The 12,659-nt window shown below is 43.7% G+C and overlaps 1 protein-coding gene across 1 annotated transcript in view; it reads left to right on the forward strand.

The window, feature by feature from the left end:
* Positions 1–12,659, forward strand: part of LOC143324152 (semaphorin-7A) — a 37,050-nt gene that overhangs the window by 15,429 nt on the left and 8,962 nt on the right. Inside the window, exons 6-10 of the mRNA XM_076736380.1 lie at positions 895–1,002; positions 1,340–1,479; positions 2,544–2,722; positions 4,712–4,820; positions 5,057–5,264. Of these exons, the coding sequence (XP_076592495.1) occupies positions 895–1,002; positions 1,340–1,479; positions 2,544–2,722; positions 4,712–4,820; positions 5,057–5,264 (744 nt within the window). The remainder of the gene's footprint in view (positions 1–894; positions 1,003–1,339; positions 1,480–2,543; positions 2,723–4,711; positions 4,821–5,056; positions 5,265–12,659) is intronic.

The following is a 12,659-nucleotide window of genomic DNA, read 5'->3' on the forward strand; positions in this document are numbered from 1 at the left end:
CACCAATCATAGTCGTTGCCAGTGGCAATCTTATCAAGGGTTTCATTGTTTTCCTCCCAGCATCACAGCTCTCCTTATTCAAAGCAGCCACAGTTCATTTTTCCACACAGCAGCAATGATGAGACATGCTCGATCTCATGAAGCAGTGCAAACCTTCAAAACAGCCAAATATGACCTCCTGTATTTTGTGAAAATGTCAAATTTTGTACATCAGGCTCCAGTGGAGTGAATAAAAGGCAATCATTAGGGGCAGAATTAATCAACTTCACAAGCTCACCACAAAGGACTTTAGTGCCTTGGACCTCTCCACGGGGAATCGAACTCCTAATTGTGTGATTGCTGAGAAGTGCAGGGTCACGTTAAGTAAACAGAGACGTCTCAGATTAAAGCAGCCTCCGGCAGCACATGATGAGGGACAAATTGTCTGATGCAGATGGATCGTTTGCAGAGACACTCAGAAATTAGCGAGAGGTTAGTTTGTACAGCGGGATGCTCCTCTGGACGGGAATCGATTGTTGAAGCGACGAGCCCTTTGCTCGATCTGTCCTAATTAAGATGTTGCTAGCACGATTTCAAACACTTCCCCTCTGCATTGCTGTGGAGACGGGGCTCTAACTGGGGTTACGGGAATCTGGTGATTGGAGGCTGCTCATCGGTGCCGTCAGCTCCTCTGCCTTGATGTCTTCTTCGGTCTTGCTCTCCTTTTTCTCCTCTCCTGTTTGTTATTCTGTGGCCTCCTGGGCCTCCTTGCTTCTGTCTTCACTCTCTGTGTTTAATGCTCTCTCTCTGTATCCTCCTCTCCTTCAGTTCCACTCAGTCTCCCATCGCTCTCCCTCCCTCTCTGAATCTTGCACCTTCTCTCTCTTTTTTTGTCTTGTTTCCTCGCCGTCTCAGATGGGAGTCTGTACTCTGCTATGTCGTCGGTGGTGGGTCACGCCGGCTCGATCCGGCGTACGTTTGGCTCCCAGAAACTCCTGAAGACGGAGAACATTTGGCTGCTGAGTGAGTAGGAGGAGGGGAGTCGTGCAGAAACCATAAAGGTTTAGACTAATGAATATGGAGATGGTGGGCGGTAGTCTCTCTAAATCACCCACTATCATTCCCATGGGAAAAACAACATGTAGGTGTATTCACTGCCATTTTGCTTATGGTTTGGGTCACGTTCTTTACTGCAGTAAAATGTGAGTTAGAAAAATATCCGCTGAGAGCAGCCATTTGTCCTCTTTTTGCATGCCAGTCCTCAGAAAAGGTGACGTAATCATGAAATACGACTATAAGATTTAGCTTGACACGCCAAAGTGACAAAATCTCAGTGGACATGTTTGATTCTCATCACCAGATCCACAGTTTGCTGGCGCAGCCATCATCCCGTCGTCAGACAAGTTCAAGGAAGAGATCTACTTCTTCTTCAGCGAGATCAACAAGACCGCCAGAGTGGACGAGGAGCCTTACCGGGCGCGCATCGGCCGAATCTGCACAGTAAAAATCTCACTTTTATACCACATGAGGAAATGTGGATAAACCCAGGTTGAGCGTTTCAAAGTTAGATCAAATCCCAAATGTGAGTGACGATGCACTGAACATAAGGTGATCCAGTGCTACTATCATTTATATTTCTTTTCATACTGTCTGCTTTACAAGACATGTTTCCTGTTTTATATACTGAACAGTAAACATACACAGAATGTAAAATGGGATTCAGAAGAGTTCTGTATGCTGCTGCTGCACTGCTTTGAGTACAAGCTTTTCGTATTTCTGAACATTTTCCAATCAAGTGTTTCTCAATCAGCCAAATCAAAGGCAAAAACACCTGCTGCCTTGCGTGACTCCTTCTGCATTAATATTGAAAATTCATCTCAGATCTCAGACAGAGGTGATAATAATTAAAGCAGAAAAGTGAGGTTTCATATTCAGTGATTAACGATCTCAGTTATTTGCTAATCAAAGAAATACGGGAGTTAAATGAGAACATTAACTTCTATTTCATCTCCATGCATTGGCGTGTTAGTCAGCGAGCTTCAGAGGTGCCGGCAGGCGGATTTTTTTGCCTTTGGACAGAGCCAGACTATCGTAGCTGATTCCCCCTGTTTCCTCACTTTCTGCTAAGCTAACCAGCTACTGGATGTAGCTTCATATATGCTCATCATTCAGACATGAAAGTGGTATTTATCTTCTCATCTTGACAAGAAAGCGCATTTCACAAAATTTCAAACTATTCCTTCAAGTAGAGATCCTGCCTGTGTTCAGCCTTGAATTTGTTGTTTCTGACAAACAAAAAACACTGGGTTGAGTGTGATTTTCTTCAGAGTTAGGAAATTCGCCACATCAAAATGAGGATTTGAGGGTAACGCATTCTGGACCAGTCTCTCTGGACCCAGCTAATGTTGTTTTGTAACCAACTCCAACATGTCTGAGTTTTACTATAAGCGAGGAGGAGAGAAACCTGGTATCTGTGGTTGAGGTCCGTATCACATCTTGGCAAATCAACCAGAGCAACTTGGCTGCTCTGTCGTGACTCTGTTGTCCTTTTGTGTTATTTCCAGGTGGATGAAGGGGGCATCAAAGCCCTGCTGGCAGACTCATGGACCACCTTCATGAAGGCCCGGGTGATGTGCGGTGCAGGAAACACTCAGCAGCAGTACAACAACATGAAGCAGGCGGTGGTGCTGACAGCGCAGGACAAGAGGGCCGGGGTCATGTACGGCCTCTTTTCCAACGCATGGTGAGCTGGAACTTATCCCAGACAATGACTGCCTCCACAGGCAGAGGGCATGAAGGTCAATTACATGCGAAATTTTATCTTTTTATACTATTTTGGCAAATTTGGGACAAAGAAGCTTTGTTGTGTTGCATGAAGGTCTTTGTGAACTGAGCAAGGGAAGGGTGTTATGGGTAACCACAGTTAGCAGAGGCTAACAGAGGAGTCAGCACGCATGTTCGGCTCGGTCCATAGAAGCACCTCCGTCATCACTTATACAGCACAGTATTTACAGTAATTATCAGACTTAGTATTGACTTATATTCTGAAAATCTGTTGGTCTCTTCGGTTCAGTGACAACAAAAAATGCAAATAAAGTAATGAAACAAACCGAATACAATAAATAATAGAAAACTAAAGAATACCACAGTAACTGACACTCATCCGCCCACGCAGCAGTACACATCACATACGAGCAGCACCTCCTGACACACACAGACACATAATACACACACCCACACGCAAAAGTTTATCATTATATCAGATTTAGAAAAAAAAAAAAAAACAGTCGTCAGTGTCAGATTTCCTTTAACTGCAGCAGCAGTTTTCTGTTGGAACACCAATCTGCCAAATAACCGCTCACAGAATTTGCAAGTCATGTTCCAGCGGTATCAGCTGTGATACAGCTGATAGTAAAAGTAGGCTACAGAACAGATTGTGGTGTAATTTTCTGCAAGATGTTGCCAAAGAATGTCTTTAATTACTGAGCAAACGAAATACTGATTACAGTTCGTCCTGTCAAATGTATTATTTGCTAAAACTGGACATTTGTAATGGACAGTTTGTAATTGGTTTTTGAACCATATCAGCTGGTTTATACTCTGTGTTGCGACCTTACATGTATCATACAGGTGTAATTAAATCAGGCGGATTCTTATTTCTGTATTTTTCTCTTGTAGTTGTTTGGCTTTGAAAGGAAAGGAAACCTCTAAACGCAGGAAGGATTTGCATTAATTACCCTCTGTCCTGACAAAATACTTTTTAATTTGATCTATTGTTTGCATTTTGATGTATTGCTGGTTAAATCTTATTTCAAATGCAGCTTCACACTATGTGTGCAGGTGCACAGCAGCGAGCTACAGGCACTTCAATGAGGGCTGAATCTAAGGGGTTTGATTTCTTTTACTCAGAGCTGTTGTGAAACTGGATAAAACACGTGATGGTGATTACAACAAAGAAAAATGTCAGTGAGATACCATAAACGAGTCAGACCAAAGGGACTGTAAGAATGAAGCAGTACAATAACAAGAGCACTGGACTGAACGGTGTATCAGCAGCGACAGATTAACTTTAAGTCTCAATAGGAAATATGATGCTCTAAACCAACATGAAGTATTGAAGTAAAAACAGTGAAATATATCAGTTGGCCCAACGGTAAATGTCCAGAACGCACAGAAAACTAAAATAACAAATCACAAATTAGCAGTTATGACAGCTCGGACAAACAGTTAAACTGAAATAGTTGAAGCTAATCCACGGTTTTCAAGCCTGTTCGCTCTGGAGTTCTTGGACGGGTCCTACAGCAGCGGCTCACCACTTCGATCTGCTGACAGTTTTTGTTCAAAGTTACATTAAACACAAATGTGGTTCAGCAAACCAATAAGTCGCTGTGCTGTTGGAAAGCACTTTTGACAAGACAGGCGAGCTGATTGAACTTGCCTCCAATCTTTGCGCTAAGCTCGGCTACACACATCTTTGACCCTGCAGGGGTGCATCAAATCTAGTATTCCAGTAAAGGAGGGAAAGGGAGTCCTGGAGTGTGATTTAACTGGTCACAAAGGTGACAAGGGAAGGAAGGTAGACAGTGGTTCACTCTGAGGGGCTGACTGCTCCAGAACAAGCCAGGGATGATGAGTCGGCTGACAATTTCTAGCTATGGCCCTGCATGTCCCTCATAACCACTTTCCCTGCTTTTATGGTCAATATAATTACCCTCCACTCTCCTTTGTTCAGGGGCAGAACAGTGATCTGTGCCTACTCCATCGAAGATATCGACCAGGCTTTCTCCACATCCAAACTGAAGGGATACAGCAGTCCGTTAATTGGCAATCGTCCAGGGATGGTAAGAAAAAAACAACGAGGTCTCTTTCTGCTTCTCTATTTTATTCCAATAGCACTGAGAAAAAAATGTGGAACTGCATGAGTCAGCCTTTATTTCAGAGGTGAAAAGATTGGTGCCTTTTTTTGAAAGTCACGAGTTCATAAAAGAGAAGCAATTTTGAGCTCTTTGTCCAAGGGCGTTTTGTTTATTCAAGAGCCCAGCCTCCTCTGAATCGATTACATCACTTCTCTCCTCAGTGTGTCCGCAAAAACTCGACAGCGGGAGGTCACAACGACGTCAAGAACCTCGGGGTGATCAGATACCACCCTGAAATCGAGGACGTGATCCGGCCTGTGGGCGTGGCTCCGCTCGACCTGCCCACAGATGACCAGATCACACACACCGTGGCGGACATCGTCCTGGCGGTCAACGACGAGCACTACACCGTCCTGTATCTCGGAACAGGTGTGTGCGCATGTGTATGTGTGTGTTAAAGCTGCAGCTGTTTGTCATGGAGATACGTACAGCAGAGGATTTCATTGACGGTTCCGCGTTGAACATCGTGCTAAATGTCCTCACTTTGCTCCCTTTGTGATACAGAGCGACAGCAGAAAATCCGGCCTTGTTTGGGGCTATTTCATGCTTTCATCATATTTGCTTTCCTCGGTTCGCTGTGATAGAGATCGTGGTGAGCAGAAGGTTTCCACTGGAGATGCGTTTGCTCAATTTGCATTACAGAAAAGTAATGGAGTCAGAGACTTTTAGGGAAAAATAAAAGCATCCCAAGCTGAACAATCCCAGTTTTTGTGATCCAGACGTAGCATTTCTGTAGCCGCCGTAGTCCTGATGTGCTGTTAAATTTTAAGCTTTGCTGCAGTGCAGCATGGTGCCTTCATACATGGCTCCATAGCTAACACACAGCATTAAATCAACCACTCACTCCGATCGTTACCTGAATCCAAACACTAACGTTAACCTGAGCCTTGTTTGAAGCTCATGTGTTGGTCCACGCTAAAGCTGCATCAATCTTTTTACGGCCACTAAGGAAGAGGAACTCACGCACATGACATATTACGGCCTTTACAGGATGTTTCAGCTTTAACAGACAGTAACCTGTTGGCACATTGGGCAGACGTAGAGCAACATTATCACTGGAGTTGTGCTTTTCTTTTTCTTTGGTTTTCTTTTAGCTCTGGTTTGGTTCGTTCAAAAGCCCAGACCATAAAGCAATGCTCCCTGAGGGGATCTGGCAGGAAGTCACTAATGTTGCTGTTTGGTGCTGGGCTGGCAGTGTAGGACCTACAGTTGGTTTATCAGAGCTTTTTTTGTTTTAAACAGCTGCCTGCTGCTACTGGAAATGGGATTGATGAAAGAAAAACTAAAACTATGCTCATGAGACTAAAAAAGCTCTGTGGTGCTGCAGAAATGGTGATAATTCTGTGCGGTTTGGTCCCTGTGACATCCGCTTTCACAATATACAGCCATGCTATTCATTGTTTATATATTAAAAAAAAATTTGTCAACCTGTTTGACAGTCTGAACGCCATGATGTTCACAGAGGAAATGAAGTTGTTGAGTAAAAAGTTCAAACAATCAAAATCAAAATATATGAAGACCAAAGCTGCAAAAATAAGACTAAAAATATAGATTTTTCTCATCTGTTCTTTTATTCATATCCCGACATCTGCTTTGCTTCTATTTCTCATAATAAAGAGTGAATAAAAAGAGGGAAAACGCTGTTCCCTGCCACTGGTAAAGACACAGTATTTGCATTTATATATCAGGACGAGTGAGTCATACAACCCAAGGATCAGCCCATTCACTATGAGCAAGCAAAAAAAAAAAAAATCGCAAGCATTTAATTAATGCTTTTATACTGTGCGAGAAAATAAAGCCTACAGCTTAAAGATGTGCTGAAGTTCTTAATTCGAGCAGCAGATAGTGGAAAGTGTGGAAAAGGGACACAAGGCCAAAATCAAAATCTATTCTGTTAAAAATCTATTCGAACGATTCCTGGCCTTCACACGACTCCTTCTGTTTGATCAAAACAGCGATGCTGAGGCGCTGCTGTTGCCCATAGCAGTTACTCCAAAAATTGCCTTGTGCCTCGGGGAGATTACTATGGCAACCATCTCAAGTCATACGCTGGTGTGTGTACGAGCGTCTCATCACGCTGAAGTTCGCCCAAAGATGAGAGAGTGTCATCACATCCACTCAATTCCTCGCTCCTGCGGTGGATAAGTCCTTGTCATTCATCAGGCATTTCTGGGTTGATCCTAATAATAGCACCTAGAAAACAATGTGAGTTAAAGAAGACGGGATGACGGCCTCTCGCTGTGGGCTTTACTAACTGTGTCAGAAACAGGAGGGAAAGGATGGAGAGCTATGAACAGCCACGGGTCTCTGCGGTGGCCTAAAAAGAAACTGGAGCAGTTTGAGCTGCTATCTGCGGCCAGAGGAACAGGCTGGAGATCGGCTGCTCCACACTGACTGAACGTTTCCATTTCCAAGAACAGGGGATGTCGTCACTTCTGGTGAAAAAGGCTCTTCTGATCTCTTCTGAATGATCTCTTCTGATCCTTTTTTATTGCATCACCTTCACTTGAGGGCAGCAACAATAAATATTCACAGGCTTGTAACAAGTCAAGCTCATCAATCTGCATAATTAATTTCAAGCACGCTCTCGTACTGTTTCTCCACGAGTGATGGAGACAGACTCTCGTCTTGAAATAATCCAATCTTTGGAGAGCAAGGCAGACAGACAGACTGCTCTTCCTGATGGATAGTTGCATTACAGCAGCTTAAACTAATCTGAAGAATAGAAGTGGTGAGTCAGGGTCCACCTCTGGACCAGCGACAGGGAAATCGAAGCACATGCATTTTGGGTAGCCCTGAGACATTTGTCTTCCTTGGTGACGGAAAGTCCAATAAATATCCCTCACAGAGACGAGCAGGGACACAAACCGCAGCATTGATGCAACTGCTGATATCAGTGTGGTAGCCTGGAGAGCAAATATCACTCTTGAGTGTCCACACGATACCTTCCAGGGGGATGAGATCACCCTCTGCTGAAGACCAGCTAAAGCACGAAGGCGGACCTGATCTATTTAGTGCACTTTAAATGAACTCTGGTGCATTTTTCTTCTTTGGTCCAGTTCATTTAGTCTGGTGAGAACAGTGACTATGTTTGCATGCACAAAATATTCCACTTTTTGCCCTTATTCACAAAAAAATAATACTACTTCTGAGCTATTTGCATGGCTAATGAATATGAATATTCCACTAACACTTCTGTTTACATGCAGCTTGGCATTGCGATATTGGCACAAATTCAAAAACCTGTTGACCTACAAGTCTTTCGTAATATTCAAAAGTACGTTCTCACCAGAAATGTGGGTTTTTCTTTCCTGCATACATCTCTTCCCCCCCGGCCTTGCAAACTGTGGTTAGTTGGTTTGTTTACAACACACAGAGCTGACTGTCAACAGGGACGAAGGTGTGTGTCGCAAACTACACGAAAAACCCCAACTGAGGCGCATATCTTCAATGTGCTGCATGCATGTCCAAATAATCCTAACAACTGAATAATATTGGCTTATCCTGCACGTCTTAAAGGGAGAATACTACATTCAGAATGAGACCCAATTCAGAAAGAGTATTGGAGTACTGTCACATTCAGAATAATAAGGGAATATGATCACGCATGTAAACGTAGCCACTGTCATTGGATCTCTGGAAGCACACATCCGCCCTCGATGTGGTTGTTTGTTCTGCGTCAAACAAACTCTGGTGCGTTTGTTTGTGGTGAGAATGCAAAGCAGACCAGCCAAAGCATTCTGTGATGATCAGTATGTGACACATGCATTAATGCAAAACCTAAAACAAATATGTTTACTTATTTGCGTGCTGATTATGGCAGCCATTTTCCTCATCACGTCTCCTTCCTCCTGAGTCTATTTGCCAGAGCTCCTGCTGCTGCTCTGTGGCTTGGACCTGCTTCTGCGTCTTAAAGCAGCAGACAAATAAGCTGTAATGCTTTATTGATACAGATAGTCTCACTGAGTTCAGTATCTCCTTCAAGAGAGACCTGTGAGTAAACACGCCAACACTCTTTATGACGGACACTAATTCTTTTTTAAAGCAAACACTCACAAGTGGTCTTCAGACTGCTTGAATGTGTTTTAAAAGAAAAATGAACATTTCTAATCTGTGAATTCCAAACAAGTCAAATTTAAAAGCCTCTTGAACATGAATTTGACTCCATTTTAATTAAACCAACGGTAAGCTGTGGAGTTTCTGACCTCTCGCAGCACCGTGGAACGGGTCATTTCTGAGTGGGCCACCTTTTCGTATGTCTCGGTCTGGGCCGATCAAAGCGAGCGCTCACTGGCTGCTCAACACTTGAACTCAAGTAGAGTGACTAGACTGTGGGTGCCGTGCACAAGGGCACCTTGATTGTGGCTGTTATGAAAGTAGAGAACATTACTCATCTAATTTCCTCTCATTCGATGTCCCCACCCGCAGAGGCGCACATCTTGTTTATTCTAGTCACAGTCATCTGGCACAGAGATGCAGGCTTCACTTCATATCGCTGACCTAGACGGAGCTGACAGGTCGGTGCCGTGCAGTTTACTGAGGTCTAATTTGATAAATAGCTCGCTGTACGCTTTGAGTTTTAAACCTGTCTAACTAGTCTCTGTGGGACTTCCCCTGGAAGACGCAGGCCAACAGAACAGCCTGCAGGATTGACAGAGTGAGTTTCTCCGTCTTTTGATCATCAACCAGAAAATAATTCAGAATAATTTATGCATATTATAATCAGCTAGTTCAATGTCTGTCATGGAGAAAACATGGCAGACAGGATATGAACTGCGAGTCGCAAAACTACTTTCAGACTCTTATAATAGACTCGAGGCGGTGCAGTGGTTCTGCCAGAGTGCTGACCAGTGTCCATGTTTCCATGCCCCCCCCCCAAAAAAAAAAAAACAGATTTATTTCATTTTAATTCTGATTGTGACCTGATTCCTATGGACAACACTCAAGAGGAACTAAATAAATGCCCTCCTCTAAACATGCTGGGGTTGATGTCCCAGTTAATAGTTGATATTTTAAGTCTGCTCTGGTGGATTTTCTCAGTCCCTTTTCCCTTTTGGTCAGATGTGTTTTAGTGCAGCTGATTCTGCCGGGAAAAACATGTTTCGAGACAGCACTGTATTTAAAATCCGACTACAGTCTGGGGCAGGTCAAGACCTGGTTCAAAGGCAGTGTGGACTAATCCAAGGCCGAGGCAAATGGATTCATTTTAGAGTTGCAGAGCTTTTGGTCAATAGAAGAGACACTGATTAACCCAATGTCACAATCTGTCTCTGGGAGTGTGACAAGAAGAGTCCACGCAAGAGATAAAACAAGTTATTTATTGAAACTAAGCTCAAGAAAAATGAACAGCAGTGAGTGTGTTGACCAGCAGTGAAGGCCGTGCGTGGATGTGTGTCATGTGCTGTGGAGGTGTTGAAGGTGCAAAATCAAAAGAACATAGTGCAGTTAGGATGAGCTGCAGAGACAGAGCGAACACATGAGCCAGCTTTTAAAGCCTTGGAGCCCAGGTGAGCGTCATCAGCTGACAGCTCTCTCAGTCAGCCAAAGGACCGCTCAGGTGTCCAGGACAGCCTCAGCGAGGGGGGGGGGGGGTCATGCCTTAGCACCAGATACTGGACAATTCTTTGAAACTCAACAGTACGGTCAGTGAAACATCACGTTTATGGCACATAAACTAAAATGGTCTTAAGGTTCGGCAAGCAAAACACCTAGTTAATTTTAAGGACAGATTGTGGTTACAGTCAGCTAAAACCCTACATTCCTCTTTGCGACACACTAGCTCCTGCATTCACACATGCTTCTGTAAAATGCTCAGAATATGTCCATTATGTCTGGTATCTCAGCCTGCGGTGTTCAAGCTTGTGCAAGAAGAAAAGTCGGAGGTGGCAACTCAGGGGAAACATAAATGGGTGAAATCACTGATTCGTAAAGCTGAACTACGTCTGCTGACAAATGCCAGCTGGAACAGTGCTGGACACACAATCTGCAGTCGGCTCCTGAAGACGAACAACCCAAAGACGACTGTCTGTTGTGTCAGGGCCCTAAAGAGTCGCTTAGCAAGAAAAAGAGCAGCAAAGGAGGTATGAAAGGTTGCAGACCTTTGAGAATCAGAGGAAAACTGGAGCAGTTAGTCTCTGAGGCCGGCGACAGTTGGAAATGGAACAAAAAAATGAGCGGCAGTGAAAGATTTCCGTCAGGGACTCGCTGACAGATTGACCAGCAGAAGAAGTAAAAGCTGCTTGGACCATTTCAGTCATGGAGGCGATACAGCAGAAAGCTCCCCTCAGGGATGCCACAAATGTCAGAGCCTTACACTTGTTTCAACTTGACTTTATGTTTGAGATCAGAAGCTATTTTCTTTTCACACAGTGTGACATTCGATGTGGCAGTAGCTCAAAGGTAAGAGAGGCAGGCCAAGGTGGTGCCCGACTGGGAAAACCATGAGCTGGGGAAGTAAATGATTGTATCTCAGAGTTAATGTGTAGAGGCTGCACCTCAGAGGGAGGCGAAACAGATCTTGTTAGCAAAAGAGGGTGAGCTTATTTAGTCCAGCTGGAAAAATGTCAAAGCTTCCAGATAATAGGTGTGTATAAGTGTATATAGATTAAAAGGTGGTGTGGAAGGTGTTTACTGTAAAAGAATATGCACTCAGCAAACTCTCCCCCGATAAATAAAACTAAAAAAACAGTTTCTCTCAGCAGACACCGCATGAGTTCAGCACCGTCACCCTTTTCCCCCTCAGAATGGCTATTTTTGTGCTGATACACTGTTTTGATAGAAGGGCTGAAAATAGCTGTAGACAGGATTAAAGAATCATATGAGAATAAAATGGATGAAATGGGGAATGTTATCTTTGACTAAACAGGAAAAAAAAAGAGATTCTGAAAAAAGAGAGAGACAGTTTCAGGACAAACGAATTCTAAGTAACAACAAGAAGCTGGCTGCCTAATTACAAATGAGAAAGTGCCTCATGGAGGGAGCATTCAGGAAATGGAGATGTAAGATAAAAAGGTATCACTCCAATCACATTTTCACAGTGGGGAAGCTAAAATAATCGGAGATGTGACAAAATATGAAACAAGTCGGAATGTGTTTCTGCAGGGAGCCTTTAAGTCTGCCGAGTCATTATTTGGAAAGGAAGGAGCAGTAGTCTGCAGGCAACGAGCTGGAGAACGCAAACAGTAAGAGTAGACGAATGTTTTAGTTGGCTTTGAGTCCAATGAAATATCTCCACACTCTGCACCACAAAAGGTAGAAAGTAATAAAGAAATACTGAGCAGCTCATGAGACTGTAAACAGTCAGACTGTGAGAGTGATGCTGCACTTCGCTGTCTGCTGGTTTATAACTTATTGCACAAAACAGAGTAATGGCTGACGGCTGGAATAATGCCTCCTTCATTTTCAGAATCAAGCTGCGTCCAAGACGGCGTTATTTACCGGCAGTGCAAAACTGAACAAAGGTGGACCAAACTCCAGCAGGCCTGTGAGTCTGCTGGAGCACTTTGCAGCAAACCCAATTCATTAGGCAGACTTCATTTGGACCAAATGATAACTGAAGGAAATATTCACACAGACGCCTTATGTTCATCTGTGCAGCACGGAAAATGAGCTTTCCATGTGGAAAACAAACACACGAGTTCCAAAAGCAGAATAATAAGCTAACCTAGCTAACAGACGCTGTGCCGTTGTTTCAGCTTGTGGTAGACTTGATGAATTGATGAACGGACTTGGTCATCTTTGTTTTTTCCCCATAGCTTTGCACAC

Source organism: Chaetodon auriga, chromosome 8, assembly GCF_051107435.1.
Source record: "Chaetodon auriga isolate fChaAug3 chromosome 8, fChaAug3.hap1, whole genome shotgun sequence".
NCBI classification, from domain to species: Eukaryota; Metazoa; Chordata; class Actinopteri; order Chaetodontiformes; family Chaetodontidae; genus Chaetodon; species Chaetodon auriga.